Genomic DNA, 17,316 nt, shown 5'->3' on the forward strand with positions numbered 1-17,316 from the left:
GTGGACATTCTTGTAACTTCCGGTAGAAGTTTAGTTGTGTTTGCGACTGCCAGCCGGTTACAAACACCAAATATACATATTTGTACGAATATTTTAAGCGTACGTAGCACATAGGACCCATGGAGTGCTTAATCGGTGCATGTTTTAAGGATTTCGCGCTGCTAGCAGCAGACAAAACCTGCGCATTCAGCATAATGGTTTTGAAGCATGGTGAGTGAGCACTTTTACAATTCGCTGCTTGCGGAGTGCATCTGAAGGGCAGTTGCGTTTCGTCGAAGCCATAATGGTGTGGAATTTCTCTGTCGAATGTTGTGCGTCAAATGTGTCGATTATGTTCTGCACCTTCGAAATTTGCGGGTTTCTAATGCTGTTACTTCTGTGGTTACACGATACACGACTTAGTTTGCACAGTTTACGCTGACGACGCCACATTTGCGCGTTATTGCGAATTATAGTCGTTGCAGTGTTACGGAAGACCTCCTCGGGTTCTGTTCGGAAGTTTAAAAAACGCATTTCGTCGTGTTTTGTTCGCGTTTATGAAGGCAGCGCGATCTGCCGGGACCGCCGGAGATCACGGGTTATTACGTCGTCCGTGACGTTACTGTAATATGGCGATCTGTTGTCTGTGCCGCCGACGTAGGGACAGCTGAACGGAAGACGAGCGCAAACAAAAGAACCCTCAAGTTTCCCATGCGAAGGTTCTTCAGCGGATGGTGCGCAGTAATGAATTTACAAACGAAGACAAAGCCAGAACGGAATGGTGTCGTCACTTCAGACGATCTTATCAACAAACGACTACCGAAGGAACTACTGCTCAAGGTTTTTTCTTTCCTCGATGTCGTATCCCTTTGTCGCTGCGCCCAGGTATCGAAGGCATGGAACATTCTCGCGTTGGACGGCAGTAACTGGCAAGAAATCGACCTATTCGAGTTCCAGCGTGACATTGAGGGACCAGTGGTGCAGAACATTTCTCAACGATGCGGCGGATTTCTTCGAAAGCTCAGTCTGCGCGGTTGCCAAAGCGTTGGCGACCATGCCATGCATTCGTTCGCGCTCAACTGTCGTAACATCGAAGTGCTGAACCTGAGTGGGTGCCGTCGCATCACGGACGCCACATGCCAAAGCATCAGCAGACACTGTCCGCGTCTCGCGTACTTGGATCTCAGTTCGTGCAGTCAGCTGACTGATCGTTCGCTCCGTGTGCTGGCCGAGGGTTGCCCCCAGCTCGAACGGCTCGATATTTCGTGGTGCACGCAAGTCTATCCGGCAGGAGTGCAAGTCATCGCTCGCTCGTGCCGTCGTCTGCGAGCATTCTTTTCCAAAGGTTGCCCGGGCGTCAACGACTTCGCCGTCGAAGCGCTCGCAGCGAACTGTCCCTTGTTGGAAGTCGTCAACTTACAGGAGTGTGGCAGTGTGACAGATCGTGGAGTGATGTCACTAGCCAGTAACTGTCACAGCTTGACTTATCTGTGTATTTCAAATTGCAGCCAGGTGACTGACAACACTTTACAGTCCCTCGCGCAGCACTGTAAAGATCTACGTACGTTAGAGGTAGCAGGGTGCTCGAGGCTGACGGACGTGGGGTTTCAGGCTCTGTCGCGTGGTTGCAACAAGCTAGAGCGCATGGACCTCGAGGAGTGCAACCTCATCACCGACAGCACGCTGAATCACCTCGCATGCTACTGCACCAAGTTAGAGAGGCTCAGCTTGTCCCACTGCGAACTGATTACGGACGAAGGAATCCGGCATCTCTCCGTCGGACCGAACGCGTTGGAGCACCTCACCATTCTCGAACTGGACAATTGCCCCATCATATCCGAAGCCTCGTTGGAACATTTGGCTAAGTGTCCTTCACTTAGGAGGGTGGATCTGTACGACTGTCAACTCATCACGCAGGAGGCAGTCGGGAAATTCAACATGCGCAAGCCCGGGTTGAAGATTCACACGTATTTCCCACCGGCCACGCCACCCGCAGTCCAAGCGCCACCACCAGGGGGAGCACCACGTGTCTGCCGTTGCTGCATTATACTCTGACACGGATTCGCTAATAATGCCTCCTTCGGGGTTACTGGCAGCTTTAAGTTCAGCAGTACATGTCTTCTACATTCACCCTGTTTAGGACACGGCGTAATCCTTTGTGTGGTGCTCCAAGATTAGGCTCTTGACATTGGTCCAACAAAGTACAGCACATAATGAACTTGCTATAGATAAGACCAAGCTAATTGTGGAGCTTTGTAGGAAGATAATTGCTATTTCGGCGGAAGCGAGGACGTATCGTTTTGACAGTAACGTATCTGCTATCAATCAGACTGGTATACAGGGGGTTTGGGTGCTGTCTGAATACGCCTTTATCCCTTTCTTAAACGTACTGATATTCCGCCGTTAATTGGTTGCATAAATGAATGAAAGGTTTCCACCGCAGTCAACCTCAAATTTTGCCTGTATTGACCTTGTCCTATTTAACGTGTTGCGATGACATATTTACATCCACGATATCTCACTGCTGTGAAGATATTGGCCAGTTCATACGCGTTTTATTCGACGATTTCATGTCACAGTTTTCTTGAATGTAGCACAGACTGTATTTTTGAGTAGCCTTATAATGTTAATGTTCCACTATGGATGACTAACATTATACACGTGTGTATTGTCTGTTTGGACTGTGCGTAATAATAGGTCTCACTGCTTTTATTCTGAGGGTGGGAGTTGTGGGTGTCGCAATATGAGAAGTGCCTTGATCTGTTTCGTGGTGGACCAGGAATTTGACGTCTGCAGGCAGACATGGTTCTTGCAGTTCCTCATGATAGTTCAACAATTTCTGGATGGTCTGTGGATACGTTATTTTTGTTGACCTGTCACCAAAGTTACAGTCCCATGCATGTTGTGTTGACGTTGCTCAGTGCTAAGCCTTGGGGATTTTATTTAGCGTATATGTGCGTTTAGGAATCACTGTGAAATTGCGGTGATCAATTACACGAATGATGTGCGGCATACTGTTCGTTTATTATAAATGTTCTCTTGTGTGTGACATAACTATTCTGTTCCGTAAGACTGCTATGCTCCATCTCGCATATGCTACTAAAAAAAAAAAGAAAACACTGTACCTTGATAAGTGCCTCAAGCAGTCAAGCAATTGGATGTGGAATGAGGAGCATTGATTGAAAGTATAGGACTCTGCGTTAAGAGTTTGGAAAGGCTACACTGTGTGTGTGTCTGTGTCTGAAATACCACGACTTTGAGATTTCTTATCCCAAGACATGTCATCTGTTTGCTCTGGAGGTCCAGAGTAAACATGACCCCCCCTCGTGAGTCAACCAGTTTGTAATGTTTGACCTTTTTCGTGACCATAGAAATGTCTGACCACTCAGTGCTTTGTGACATGATAAAGGGGGACCTTTGGATATGCTACAGATTACTTGCACTCAATATGGCATGGTTTGCCCCTTTTCAAAGGTGCTTGTTTCACAGAGCTGGTTGTTAAGCACCACAAGCCCTTGCACACGTACAAAATATCCTTTTATGAAACACGAGTACATTTCTAATAGTCCAGACAGTGTGCAGCATGGTTGTGCAGCTTATCCTGCCTTGTAGTAGGCCACAGTAGGCACTTCTTAGCTTGCAGCCAGACTCACATGTACTGTTAAAGAACATAGGGTACAAGGAAATTTTTGTCACTGCACAGATTTGGGATACCACTTTAAGATGCGTTGTTATAAGTCACATTTTAACGATCTTTTATTGTTCTCATTAAGTACACAATACCTGCGCTACACGCAGTAAAAGGAAAGACCAGAGCAATGAAGTCTTTGTACGACGCGATTTATTTATGTGCTACACAAATGTAGATGTGCGAGTGACTAGTGCATATATACATGTTTGTGAGCTGAACGCATACACACTTGTGAGTTGTACGTCCACACCGTCTCTTCTCTCTCATGTTACTCACGTGCTTGACCTCTTCACATGCACACATATCGAATGTTCAAAACGATGAAAAGGACTCCCGGAGTGAAAGAAGAATGCTTGTGCCTTCTCGAACGACCAATCACGCTTCCCCTCCTTGCAGATTTCAATGCCACGGAACGCCTTCTTGGATCTTGGGTTATTTTATTACATCCGGGCAACGGCATTTCAGCACTGCGGTGCGCACACAAGCGGAAAGCAAAGGTTAACAAAGATACATGCACGCGCGACTGGTAAAAGTAGAAGTGACTATCAACAGCTGTTCATGTGAGGGAATTCGTAGAAGTGTTTTGGCCTTGTGTCACTCATCATTTAAAAGGCCAAGTGCCAGACCTCTCTTTGCATTAGACACCATTCCCACGGGACATTCACACGTTGTGCCTTGCGTAATCCTCTGTGTTTGTGCCTAGGATGTGGTCAACCGTGCCTGATGCTCAACTGATGCTGGGCCACGTCTTGGCTGTGACTGCATTTTTTTTAATTGTGCGTTATTTTTGTGTGGGGTGTGCACGTATCAAGCTTTTACTTTGATTGGTCACTGCTGATTATTATTGGTACTATTTTCTGAATGCGAGGCAACGTTGTTAAGCTGCAGGAATAATAAACGCTTTCGTTCGCAAGAAGTCCGGGACGTTATTCTTTGTGTCCATGCACGCTACAGGAAAGTAATTATTACTTAGTTACAAAGTTTGCCAGTGATATTCTCGCCGTGTAAGACGTTCCCCTTTGAGCCATGATGTCTTGTCTTTCGTAGGGAACTTCGGCCCCTTCCAGTCTATAGGCGTTTCCTAGTTACAAACATGCAATAATGGACATGTTCTTGTTTTGATTACGAGGGTTTTGGTTTATATTATCATCTGCAAGCATGAAGTTTAAGGAAGCTTGAGCAGTTGTGTGTGTAGAAAAGGGGGGAATATGTTGAAGCGCCGGAATGTTGCATTACTGCGCAATTTTTTTTTTTTTTGTGTGTGTGTGTATGATTCATCGGTGACTAGCTAAACATTTAGGACTTTGGATACGTTTTGCTGCAGCTTGCCTCCCTCGCTTTGCTTCAGCTGTGTTTACGTAACTGTTTTTGGAACACGATTTTGATGTTATCTATCTTTCATGCAGATGAAGACAAGATTCACAAGCTTAGCGATAACCTCTTGATGGCTGTCTGTGGTGAGGCAGGTGACACAGTCCAGTTTGCAGAATTCATTGCGAAGAACATCCAGCTGTACAAGATGAGAAATGGTTCGTGGCTAATTTAAGTAGCCAATTTCCGCTGAATTTTATGTCAAACTTAGAGTTCCGTAAACGTTGAGCTCATTTTCTTTTTTGCCATGAAGATCAGCATTTAGGGTGCACTCTAAAAACATAGCACGGCATAGCACGCTCGGTGCCGAATGGTACGGCTATCGCTCCTGGTTTTCGGTGAGAGTGGGGTGTACGCCCTTATGTGGCAATTAACGTGCTTTCTCTAAATTTCCAGAGAAAGGTACATGCCACACATTAGCAACAAATCGGAGGGGGAAGAGAACGAGATAGTTCTGAACAGCGGTCTGTTCTGAGCGTGTTATGCGGTGAAGTTAATTATGGGTGAAATGAAATATTCCCCCAGAATTTCACACAACGCTTTTGTGTCCGCAACACATGCAGGTTACGAGCTATCGCCGGCAGCAGCGGCAAACTTCACACGACGCAACCTGGCCGACTATTTGAGGAGCAGGGTGAGCAACTTTTACGGGCATCTGAGATGTGTGTTGACCAATAACTTTGTTTTGTTTGCTATAATGATAGACTCCCTACATGGTAAATTTACTGCTGGCTGGGTATGACAAGGCCACCGGTCCTGAGCTCTACTACATGGATTACCTGGCAGCTATGGCTAAGGTCCCTCATGGAGCGCATGGTTATGGCTCCTTCTTCACAATGTCGGTGATGGACCGGTACTACAGAGAAGGTATTTGCAGTGTTGTACCAACGGTCTAGTTTAAATCTTTTTAGAGCCCAGTACAGTTAAGATTAGAACGCTACACGGGCCACATTCTTATGTCCAATCCAAGCCCGACCTGATCTGAGAAGTTTGTAGCCTGCCGACCTGTCCTGTTAACTACGGAGTAGCGGGCTATAAAAGCTGACCGTGGCTGTCTAACAGTGGTGTAGCACAGGTCTGACAATGTCAAATGAGAGCCTGGCCTAGGCCTGTCAAAAGAAGGATTTATCCACCCCGCGAGCCGGGTCGGGCTCGGGTTTTTGGGTAAGCCCGAGGCCGTCCAGCGCTCTAATTGAGATACAAAGTCTTGACACGAGATCCTTTGACTATAGCTGCACAACAGCTCTGTGAACAGCCTCATGCTTTGCAGATATGACCGTGGATGAAGCGTACGACCTGCTGAAGAAGTGCATCGCGGAAATTCAAAAGCGTTTCTTGGTCAACCTACCAGCCTTCAAAGTTCAGCTAGTAGATAAGGACGGGATCAAAAATTTGAAGGACATTTCCATTTTGAAAGAAAATTGAGCTGCTGTGTAGGCATTTCATTTTGTATGGTAAATAAAACGCTTTGTAACAACATTGCAGGCACATCAGTCAGTTCTGTTGTTGTTTTATGGCATTGAGAAATTCAAGTAGGAAATGCATGGACATGCCCTTCTTGAATAGTCTTATTATTTAGATGAACATTAATTGCACTCAGAATGAAGGGGGTGCCAAATGAGTATCTGGGAGAAGAGAAAGATGCAAGACAAGTGAACTTTTGCGTTATGTTCATTGTTCGTGGATGTTGTGTCACATGAAGAGGCCACAGTTTTGAAATAAAAAATTAACGTTTGGAATGCAACTGCGCACACGACCTGTTTGATCTAGGCTTGGTGTCATACACCAGGAAATACACTTACACAGTCATACAGAGAAGAAAACCCCGTGCTGCTGTGTCTGCTTTTGTCGACTTAGCTGCTGACATTAGTGCTGCTTACATAGTCCGAGAAACAGGTAAGCGGTTGTCTCTATTTGTGTATCCGTTAGGTAAATCTGTGTTCTAATAAACGTTGTACGCATGTGATTTTGAAGTAGAGTTACAATTTGGCCATATTCTGGCACTGCATGGGGAGCACAGTAGTATAGCCATTCAATGGTTTATCCAGAATCTCAAGCACGGAGGGGTGTTGAAAAAAGATTGGGGGGGGGGGGGGGGGGTCATTATTATAGTTACGTCATTACAGCTTAACGTATCATTACCGACATGTGTCTAAAGCTGAAATCGCAAGGGCACCCCCTGTAGGAGGAGGTACACAGGCGAAAAAGTTAGGAGAGTGTCATTGAACATTTGGGGATTACTGTGGACATCATAGCAGACGACGCTACCGAATGAAGGTGCAGACGGTGCAGACGCGACAGTGGCGACAGTTGTATGTATTCCGATTGACAAGCGCTGCTCTTCATCGTGTAAATGCTTAGGGGGACTAAAATGTGGAGTAACTGCCTATGGGACTAGAAGCTGCAGTTGCTCCCCTTTCCCCCCTTTATTTTCTTAGAATGTAGGAAGTTCTTCTGAACACAGCTTCGAAGCGTAGGATGCGTTGAATTCTTTTTCTACTTAAGTGTGGCGCCTCTAGCGCTAATATCTCGGAACTTCGCGAAGTAACATGTAACATGGCGTCCTCCATACGCACGTGGACGTTGCAGACTTGATTAGTCTGCACGGGTGTATTTTGTTTACATTTCCTTCAGTTGCATTCATTTAATAGTATGCCGACTTGACCCTCAGAAACAAGGCATGTAGACAATCATTATAACGATGGCACGATTGTATCAGTAGGGTTGTCCCCGCATAAAGCGTTGATGAGCTCGACGATGGTTCAGGACCATCATCATACGTACTGATCAACACTTCCCTTTTCCCCTTTCTACTACATTACTGTGCTTCCAAACTATGCAAATAACCGCGATCGCAATAGGGTTGTACGTTCATCGAACCCTTTTGGTCAACTGTTTCAGAATTATGGCGGAAACATCTTTAGCGAGACAGTTGAAGAAGCTTCAAGCACCGCAGACATCTATTCTAAAAGACGTCAAATCTAGAGATTCGTTTTTATTTGACCCGAAAGAAGCGGCTACCCTTGATGCTGAAACGGCTTATGCCATTGGTAAGGCCCGATGTCTTGTATAGTAATAACAAGATGTATTTTCACGTACCGTATGCGATGTTTTCCACTACGACCAACAGGCGCAACTGGACTAGAAGAGCTGGTAGCAGTGAACGAGAAGTTTTCAGGCTTTGAGCAAAATTTGTTCAGCGAAGCGTCGAAGTTCCTGGAGCGAGCTGTGAAGACCAAAGAACAGAATCGTGAACTCGACGAGACTATAGAGGAATTTTTACTTCTGCTTTCACCCTACTTTCTCTTGAAACCGTCACACAAAGCACTAGAATGGCTTGTATACAGGTAACAGTTGGCTATTTCCTCCCTAATGTTCTTGTTGGCTGCTGCTGTCTTACATTGCAGTGGACACACATGTCAATTAAAGAATATGGCAGTTGACGAAAGAGCTTTCATCGCCTCAGCTACAACTACGTCACACATATCTGTTATGACCACAGGTTCCGGATACACATGTATAATGTCGACGCCTTTTTGGGGTGCATCTTACCATTCCACGAGACACGGTACTTCGCGCGTGCCGTGCAGCTTCTTGACCTCAGTGATGGTGCATCAAAGTGGCACTGGCTGAAACCTCTCCAAGTACGGGATGAAGTTGAAACTGAACTTCAATTTGCATTTAGTCGAGCTCGAATGTATCGTTTAATTCCAGAAACCAGGCATACCACTCCCTAAAACGACCCTTCTCAACCACTGTTGGAAGGACATGGGATTCTTGAAGTTTGTCTGCAACCTTCTTGTTTCACAGGTCGAGGTACGTGACACCCAACGTACCTGTGCGTTCCGTTCTGGACTTTCGTTTAGGAATGCTCTTCTTTGAAAATGACTTTCTCAATGTCTGCATTCTTTGGCTTTCTTAGACCCATGAAAGTTCATCAACAGCACTGAGACCAGTCATGGGATTCTACGTCTCGTCCGTTGTTGGTGCTCTCGAATTTGCGGACAAGGTCAAGAACAAAATGATTGCGACACTGTTGCCGTACATCCTGAGGGGACTCAATTCCGACATGTCGGATTACATGGCAGCCACTTACATGATCCTGTCCCAGCTTGCTCGACGTGCTGTGCTTGAGAAGGAATTTCTGAAAGAAGTTGTCATTAGACTTGTTAAGGTATGACAATATTGTCTGTTTTCGTTTCTTCTGCTTCTGGAGTTGTGCTGTAAGAGCCTCGTACATTGATGTGTGCAGTTACTGAGGTTAACTTGTGTTGTGTGCGGCAGTACGCTAGTTGGAAACCGCTCTGCTAAGCTTGGCAGACTGCTTTTAGCACAGGGTTGGTTACCACAAATAATAATGTTTCTGTTTCCGGTACCTAAAAAATCAAAATTTTCATTACGGTTCCCAGGCGATCTTCGGTATAGGTTTCTGTTTCCTCAGTTGATTTCTGTTTCTGGTAAATGTAACAAAAATATTTTCATTTCCTGCAGAATTTGAGTATTTAACGTTTCCATTTCTGTTTCCGGTAGCCAACCCTGGAACCCGAACCTGAAGCGATTTATGTGGCACCTGGGTCCTGAGACTGTTCAAGCTTTAGATAAATTACATGCGTTAACATTTGCTTTAATACTGCTGTAATACTACTGCGATATATTGAAAATATTACTTGGGACTCAAAGTTCTTTGCTATGAGCACCTTGAGGCTTTTACCCTTCTGCTGTATTTTCCATTTGACTAAGCACGTTAGTGCTGTATACTGGAACTCAATTATGTTTTTTAATCTTTGTCACAATTAGACTTTGAAGCCGGAGTGTTACACTGGAGGTCTGCTATGTCTGCTGGTCATTGTGAGTTACCAAGTGACGGCACTGCCAAAAAGGTAACCGTGAGTGTTTTACTCTTAAGTATTGCTCTCTTTCAAAGTATCATATTTACTAGCGTAATTAGCACACTTTTTTTTTTCAACAAAAACGAAGCGTCATAGAGTGGTTCATTGATTAAATGACGAAATACAACAATATTTGGAGAGGAAAACATGCGCATAATTTAAAATTCAGTACATCCATTAGCATGCGCAATTCATTTTATTTTCAGAGCATTTCAGAACTTGGTTAAACAGCACGAAGCCATTGTAACTTCCCTGGAAGAAATCTCGGAGCGCCACTCTGTTCTGCCACTGATACGGCTGCTTCTACCTCGATTGATTTGTTCAGCATTGGCAATTAATGACACCGAGATCAAGAGTAGCAGCAAGAGTGAAGTAGAGCTGTTTCGAACCTTGGTGCCGCTCGCCCATGGGACTAAAGACGGGATCCGGTTTGTCGTCGAGTGAGTCTCTCCCCCGAATTTGTTAGTCTTCGGACGCACTAAAGCCACACTTCATTGATATATATGTGTACATATTTTTAGGTGTTTTTTTGAAAACTACGTTGCCCTGTACAAGACCCAAATGGAGGGCGAAGAGCACACATCCGATGCTGCCCTTGTTGAAGGAGCTGTGGAACTTCTCAAGAGTTTGTGGCAGAGGTAAGCACAGAAAATGATTCGAAGGATTAATTAAGTTATTAATATTAATTAAGTAACTAATGGTAATTGATTGAACCCTCAGGTGGGCAAAAACAATCTACCAACCACTGTGGTGTCGCTCACGATCGCAGTTGTCTCGCGACGTAAAGCCGCAAATTATTATTAACCTCCATTACCCTTGCTTTGTTGGAAGCTACAAAAATAAATGAAATTGACCCTGTTTTGTTCCTAATTTTTATTTAGTATTTGAATACAGTTTGACAGTACTGACCTTATGCACTTTCATTTTGTTCATAGAGCCCCGGAACATGTGGATGCATGCCTCGAAAAATGGCTGTGCAGCGAGGACAATGATGCAAAGCAGGCCATACTAGAGCTCACCCAGCTGAACATACTTGGAGCAGAACACGTTCCTCTTGCCGAGTCAGGGGAGGCGCTCTTCCTTGCATTGAACAGCCCAAGTAAAAGGACACGGATTGAAGCTGTCGAAGTCCTTGTGAAGATGATTCTTCGTGAAGAGGTGACTTTGGCTTTATTTAGAGTTTAGTTGCAGTGTGTACAACTAGCTATGTTACATGGAGATGCAGCTCATGAGAGGTGACAGACTTGTTTGTTTATGTAGGACCTCAAAGACGAGTTTGTGAAGGAATCCCTGCACAGGAGGTTGCACGATGAAGATGCTGATGTTGTAGAAGCGGTGTTTTCTCTGGGAGAAGTATGTGACTTTGGTTTGGATATTTAGCTTAAATTTTTCTTTTTTTTTTTGCATAATGTGTTAAAGCACGTGCGAGGGTTTCGTAATAACTGATTTGTAAATCTATAAATCGCAGGAACTGTGCAGGTTTGTCGAGCCTGAAGTTATTCTGGCTCTGCTTCGGGACCATCCCTTAAGGAAGAACGAGTCAAAAAAGAAGTAAGTGGTGGTACAGTAGACTTCCGTTAATACGACTTCCGATAATTACTTTTTTCGCTTAATTCGATCTAATTCGAAGGTCCCGTCAAATGCCCATATGTTTCTATCGATAAATAAGTTTGTCGTTTCGAACGCGAAAGCAGATAATTTGACCGATAAGTCCGCGAACCAGGCACCCGCATCGCCCGCGTTGCACCGCACATAGCAACAGAAAAGTTCGCCCTAAAGCTCGGCTGGCAGATGGAGACTGAACAGTACCGATAACCACGATTTTTTGTGCATCGCACACTATCGCCTTTGCGTACGTAAGCGATAGCGTTGGTTGTTCTGCACGTGCGCCAAGTTTCGCACATTGTGCAGAACCATCATGCTATCCCTCCATACTATCCCTCATCATCCATCCATGGCTATCCATCCCTTCAAACCATCATGCTATCCCTCCATACTATCCCTCATCATCCATCCATGGCTATCCATCCCTTCAAACCATCATGCTATCCCTCCATACTATCCCTCATCATCCATCCATGGCTATCCATCCCTTCAAACCATCATGCTATCCCTTACGTACGCAAAGGCAATAGCGTATGATGCCCTAAAATTCAATCCATTTGGAGGCGGTTCGCGGTTCTGGCAAGTCCTGGGCGAGGAGGAAACGTCTCATTTCTCCTTTTTTTTTTCTCTCCATTTTTTGTTTTACTGTATACTGTTAACCCCACTAAGTTCAGGGCATGCCACGCTTAAGCATGGTTGTATTGAAGTTACTGTATGTATTTATATGACTCGCAATTTTGTATTATTTTCCTTAGTGTAAATAATAAATTACAGGTGCTGTTCTTTGTGTGCTGCTAAGTCACACCTAGGAAGGCCAACCAGCAACTCCTTTCCAATAATATAGTATAGCCACCTGAATTGGACAATTTATTTTTTAGTCTAAATATTCCTTTAAAAGTCTGTTTTGTTTTGAACACCCGATAAATTTAAGTAAAAATAAAGCTACAGGGACTCCAGGTATAATTAGAGACTCGTGTTTTCGTGTAAAAAAATTCAGTAAAACCCGTTTTTACCCTTCATTTGCAAAAACCAGAAACACCCCAAAAATATCGTTGCTGAAGTGCAAATTCAGTCACGAATGCAGGCGCTGGAGAACGCTAAGAGCTGCACATTCTTCAAAGCTGCTTGGCATGTCGAGTTCACCCAAAATACGAGAAGCTCTCTATTTTTATTTTCTACCCGAAAAATCTGCTTCTCCACCCAATATCACCCAATTGTACCCGATTTTACTGCTTCAGAATTGAAACGCAATTTTCGCCCCCCGATTTTCAAAAGAAACATTAAAGGCTGATGTATAACCAATAATCGAGTAATCAATCAATTCTATTTTTCATGTTTCACCGGGGTCGGTTGTACATTGCATGACCTGTGTGTTGTTGCCAAAAGGGGTCCACATTATTGTTACCTTACCACATTGGCATCATTATTGCCATCATGTACTGTATATTGACAGTCAGTGTACTTATCCCCCAGTATGTAATGTCCTTTTGAGGTAAAACGAATAAATAAATAAATAAATAAAACATTCACGACCTATCAGCCATCCTGAGAAGGGTCCAGCTGGGACAACCACTGCCGCTCTGCAGACGACACTCACGGAAGAACGTACGATGCATAATCCTACCACCAGGGCCCGCTGCTGCGATGAGACACTGACTAGTTCACATTTTTTTCCCTTCAGGGTGAATCTGTGTTGTGCCATCCTCTCGTTCCTTTGCAACTGCATCTATGAAATGCTTCCAAGTCAAGAACTGCTGAAGCTGGTTCTCTCGCATTTACTGCCCACATCGTCTCGCACATGTTCGTTGGTGAAGTGCGTCCTTACTTCGAAAGGGGCGCAGTCTCTCACCATTGTAACGCATCTTCTTAACACACCAAACACAAGTAGAGTGAGGCAGCTCCTCAATGACGGAAAATTTGAGGAGTTCATAAATCTGGCTCTCGTCGGAATGGCAACGGCTGCAGCCGCAATGCCGGACATGGAACAGTTTGTGAGTACTTTTTTTTTTTTATCTGTGCGTCTTGCCTGGTAAAGGGGTTTGACGCCCTTGATCCTGTACGGGAATTCTCGTGCGGTTTTAGTATTGCGCAGCAGATTAAGGAATCGTTTGGTTTTTATGAGATATTTTTTGGCAGGTAGATTTTTGTGGTTTCTAGTGTCTAACGAGGCTAGATTTTTAGACTGGGCCACAGAAAAGGTGCTCAGAAAGCAAAAAAAAAATCACGTTTCGTACTTGTTTCACCGTTGTGATTGTTCGCAAAATAAGTGCACCTCAATCAAGGATTCTAATCTCATTAAGCATTAGAAAAAATATATCTAAAACCAATACATCCAAAAATACTTCGTCTACGTTATGCCATCTAATTCCTGCACCATTTTTTGTCGCCTATGGTTAGCCGACAAGTCTAAGGTTTTGGTTTCGAGCTGGGTGCAAGCTATAACCTAATCACATAACAGGTATATAATGCCTAGCAGGCTAGTAATCTAATCCCACTGTTGAGCATGGTGAGCGAAATATCGCGGAATCCGGAATTCATCGTGGAATCCCTCGTTTAGCACGGAATCCCTTATTTTTAGGGGTGTGCGGATATTAGAGTTCTCGAATTCGAATCAAATATCAATCACTCGAAGTATTTCATTCGCGAATCGAATACCTAATATTGCGATTTCCGACTATTCACCGAATACGAACGTCACCACCTGAAAGTGGGCTTCACCTGAAGCTTCCCTGCATAAGGTGAAGCCTGCTTTATGAAACTGCCCATGCTGCAGGACCAGCAGAGATTGCAATTTAGCTTAAAGGAGCATTAAAGTGGTATCTAACATGGCCAAAAACTGCTGTCATCTTGTAAAGCCCTATGTGAAAAGCATTCTCACAAAATATTTTTGTCCACAGTTGTTTCACCGCGGCGCAATTAATTTGCAAAATCGCCTACCCACTCTCTGAAATCACCCACTCTAGTGTGACGTTTGTGGTAGAGAGCCCCCTCATTCGTTGGTAGGAAAAACCGTCTGCTACGAACATTGCGAGCTGTTTCTCGTTGACTTCTATTCTTTATATGATTTATATCACGTTTTCTAAAAAAACAGAGCATATATGCGCCCTGACAAAATAAGGTTGCAATCGCAGGAGTAATATATCCGTGGCTTCTGTGCAATCTCAGAACTCACTGTAGCAGAAAGCAAGCGATGACGTCGGTATTGTGGCGCCACCTGTTAGCCACTGAACCAACTGTGCGGCAAAAACTGTCAGATAGGCTGCACACTGTCGGGAAGCACTGGGGTATCCCTGTACAACACACTGTTAATTTCTTGCTGCACCACTCGTTCTTCCCGTGGTGTCAGCGGTCCCAAAAAATCGAGGTCGTGTCGTTGACACCCTTCAAATCCTCCGTTTCGGACATCACGCAGCCGGAGAACGCCTGGCGTCTCCGAAGCGGTAGCAGACGCTCCGGCCTGCGCGGTGTTGCTCACCTCGATCATGTGATCCCAGATCCAATCAGGAGCGTTCCTACCACTCGCGTCACATAGTGACGCGCATGTCGGCGCTCATCACGTGGCTATCCTGAAAGCGAAGGAGGGTGTTTCGCGCACGGGAGATTCGGGGGGCTATTGCAGGCGTCCCAATTTCACTATGGTTGGACTAACTGTGGGAAAACTGTTTTCGGCTGCCTAACATTCCATACCGACCAAAAACGGAAACAAAGTTGTGTGCCTCTAGACTGCTCCTTTAAGATAACGTTAGCCCAAGTTTATTGTGCATACTTCGCCTGAGGAAGGGGCGGCGCCCCTCCCGTGTGCAGTTTAGCGGTGGGAGTAGGAAACTTTAGTTTGATGTCTGGGAGTTTGCCTTTAAAGACTCTTAAATAATGCCTGCAGCCGAGAAACAAAAAGGGTGTCCTGTAACTTCCACGGGGCACGTATTGTAAGCTCCTTCCTATAGCTTCCTATAAAGTTCCTATAAACTCTGTAGATGCTGGAAGATCTTTCAGCAGGTATAAAATATAAAATGATTGCAGGTGACAGACGTTTGTCTTCGTCAGAGGAGAACACAAGATATCATGTATGTGATGCTGAGCCACAACAGGCTTTCAATCTGTAATTTTATAAAATATTTTTGTTCCCACATTATCCAAGAAATTAAAGTGTCCCCCATTTCAAGCAGCTGCTGACTGCTTGCCGCGGAAAATCGCGGAATTTACGAGTGAGAGCCACAAAATTTTGAATTTGCAGCAGCAGAAAACCAGGGGCCTTAACAATCATCAAGGGCTTACGACTGCCTTAATGAAGACCGATTGTCGTACAACCTTTGATTTCTTAGGCATTTGAGGCTTTGTATGTATTCGTCCTTTCTATGTGTTCCAGCCTCAGAACATCAATTGTCTCATGTTTAATTTCGTTTATCATTACAGGTGCCAGAATTAATAAGCATTTCATTATCCTCTGGGCCAAACGAAGCACCGCAGTTGAAGTGCATCACAGCCTACTTACTCGCGGAGCTGCTTTCAAACATACGTGGCAGTGAAGTGTTTATGCAAACGCTTGATTTCTACAGGCATATTCTTCGGGAAAAGGTGAGGCACTCAACTTGTATTAAAATTTTCTATGTATAGCTGCTTGTTTTGTAACACGTATGTTTATTCCTTGTAGACATACCGTGAGAAATCTGCAGAGACGTCAGATAATGTTCAAGAACTAGTCATTTCCCTTCAGGAAGGAAAAGTCCCTGAAAACCTGATAGTAACAGGCATGGGAAAACTTATTGGAAATGTCCAGCCTCTGGTTCTTTTGGAGGGCAAGTATTTTCTTGCTGTTGGAGCACATTTTCATGTTTAAAGCGTGTCTGCGAGTTCGAAGCGCGTGTTCAAATATCCTCGAACCCCTGTCTGTCTGGTGCCACTTTCTGTTCATTTTTAGTGCCTGAAGTTTTTGGGAAATATTTTTTTCCCAATTCCAGGGGTAAAAATTGGGGAAATCAACATGTGCTCTAAATTCATGCGGATTCGGGTGGAAAAACTTCCAGTCCGCTGAATTCGGGGAGAAATCGGGCTCTATTACTCAGGCGAACTGCGCTGGTTTGGTACAAACAGCGATGTAATTATGTTTGCTGCCAAACAAGCTAGTATGCATTCCTACATACGTTTCGGGTTTCGCCCTAAAGGGGCAACCCTCAATTCGGGGATGAAATGGGTTAAACCCTAAAACTTCAGGCTCTATCCATTTTTGGCAGATTGTAGTATGTCAGTCAACAAGATGAGATGTATTTGTTGCTCGGTGCATGCAACTTTTCTTGTTCGAATTCAGTGCTCTAGCTATCTAGCTATCATAAATGAGGCATGTGAGACCTGCTGTGATAAAATTGCATAGGTATATGGAACTGAGATGGCAGGGAAAGCTACAGTGAGCAGAAACAAGAAGGTGGCGTAACATGCAGCATGATTGATTGTGTTGTGTTGTCTTTGTTGTTTTACTGCCCACAGCAGTTCCAGCACCGTGTGTTGAATTGTGGGTCCTCGTGGAGGGCTGAACCCCCTACACATATCGTCAGGTCCTGCCGCTACACTGTTGTTGTTTTACATTGTCTCTAGAACACATTGGATGGAACCCAAAGATCATGCAAAGGCATAGACCGGAATTGGAGCTCTTGGCATGCATTTTTGGAACCCTGGCAGACGAGAGTAACTCCAAGGGCAAAAGACGAGAGGCCTACCGAGAGCTCCTGCAGAACTTCCTGGAGGTTTGTTATATCTTTTCAAGCAGAGACCTTCCTACATGCTTGC

The 17,316-nt window shown here is 44.6% G+C and overlaps 3 protein-coding genes across 3 annotated transcripts in view; all 3 read left to right on the forward strand.

The window, feature by feature from the left end:
* The first annotated feature begins 8 nt into the window (after window positions 1–8).
* LOC135399283 (proteasome subunit beta type-2-like) lies at window positions 9–6,520 on the forward strand. Its single transcript, XM_064631120.1, has 5 exons — window positions 9–210; window positions 5,077–5,199; window positions 5,605–5,675; window positions 5,746–5,908; window positions 6,312–6,520. Exons 1-5 carry the CDS (start codon window positions 120–122, stop codon window positions 6,464–6,466), a joined length of 603 nt encoding a protein of 200 aa, XP_064487190.1. The 5' UTR covers window positions 9–119; the 3' UTR covers window positions 6,467–6,520.
* Window positions 279–4,586, forward strand: LOC135399281 (F-box/LRR-repeat protein 20-like). The gene has a single exon (XM_064631118.1). The coding sequence runs from the start codon at window positions 691–693 to the stop codon at window positions 2,032–2,034; it is 1,344 nt and encodes a 447-aa protein (XP_064487188.1). The 5' UTR covers window positions 279–690; the 3' UTR covers window positions 2,035–4,586.
* Window positions 6,521–7,598: 1,078 nt separating the features above from the next.
* Window positions 7,599–17,316, forward strand: part of LOC135399280 (HEAT repeat-containing protein 1-like) — a 29,532-nt gene continuing 19,814 nt past the window's right edge. The window contains exons 1-16 of the mRNA XM_064631117.1: window positions 7,599–7,719; window positions 7,943–8,091; window positions 8,172–8,388; window positions 8,544–8,685; window positions 8,756–8,857; window positions 8,964–9,215; window positions 9,839–9,921; window positions 10,137–10,370; window positions 10,452–10,568; window positions 10,866–11,088; window positions 11,191–11,283; window positions 11,399–11,481; window positions 13,217–13,526; window positions 15,949–16,110; window positions 16,187–16,331; window positions 17,125–17,273. Of these exons, the coding sequence (XP_064487187.1) occupies window positions 7,947–8,091; window positions 8,172–8,388; window positions 8,544–8,685; window positions 8,756–8,857; window positions 8,964–9,215; window positions 9,839–9,921; window positions 10,137–10,370; window positions 10,452–10,568; window positions 10,866–11,088; window positions 11,191–11,283; window positions 11,399–11,481; window positions 13,217–13,526; window positions 15,949–16,110; window positions 16,187–16,331; window positions 17,125–17,273 (2,457 nt within the window). The 5' untranslated portion in view covers window positions 7,599–7,719; window positions 7,943–7,946. The remainder of the gene's footprint in view (window positions 7,720–7,942; window positions 8,092–8,171; window positions 8,389–8,543; window positions 8,686–8,755; window positions 8,858–8,963; window positions 9,216–9,838; window positions 9,922–10,136; window positions 10,371–10,451; window positions 10,569–10,865; window positions 11,089–11,190; window positions 11,284–11,398; window positions 11,482–13,216; window positions 13,527–15,948; window positions 16,111–16,186; window positions 16,332–17,124; window positions 17,274–17,316) is intronic.

This window comes from Ornithodoros turicata, chromosome 6 (genome assembly GCF_037126465.1).
Source record: "Ornithodoros turicata isolate Travis chromosome 6, ASM3712646v1, whole genome shotgun sequence".
Taxonomy (NCBI): domain Eukaryota; kingdom Metazoa; phylum Arthropoda; class Arachnida; order Ixodida; family Argasidae; genus Ornithodoros; species Ornithodoros turicata.

Coding starts and splice junctions, on each gene's coding strand:
- LOC135399283 (XM_064631120.1), top strand. CDS start 120: ATGGAGTGCTTAATCGGTGCATGTTTTAAGGATTTCGCGCTGCTAGCA. Junction 211..5,076: donor CATAATGGTTTTGAAGCATG/GTGAGTGAGCAC, acceptor TCTTTCATGCAG/ATGAAGACAAGATTCACAAG. Junction 5,200..5,604: donor GCTGTACAAGATGAGAAATG/GTTCGTGGCTAA, acceptor CAACACATGCAG/GTTACGAGCTATCGCCGGCA.
- LOC135399281 (XM_064631118.1), top strand. CDS start 691: ATGCGAAGGTTCTTCAGCGGATGGTGCGCAGTAATGAATTTACAAACG.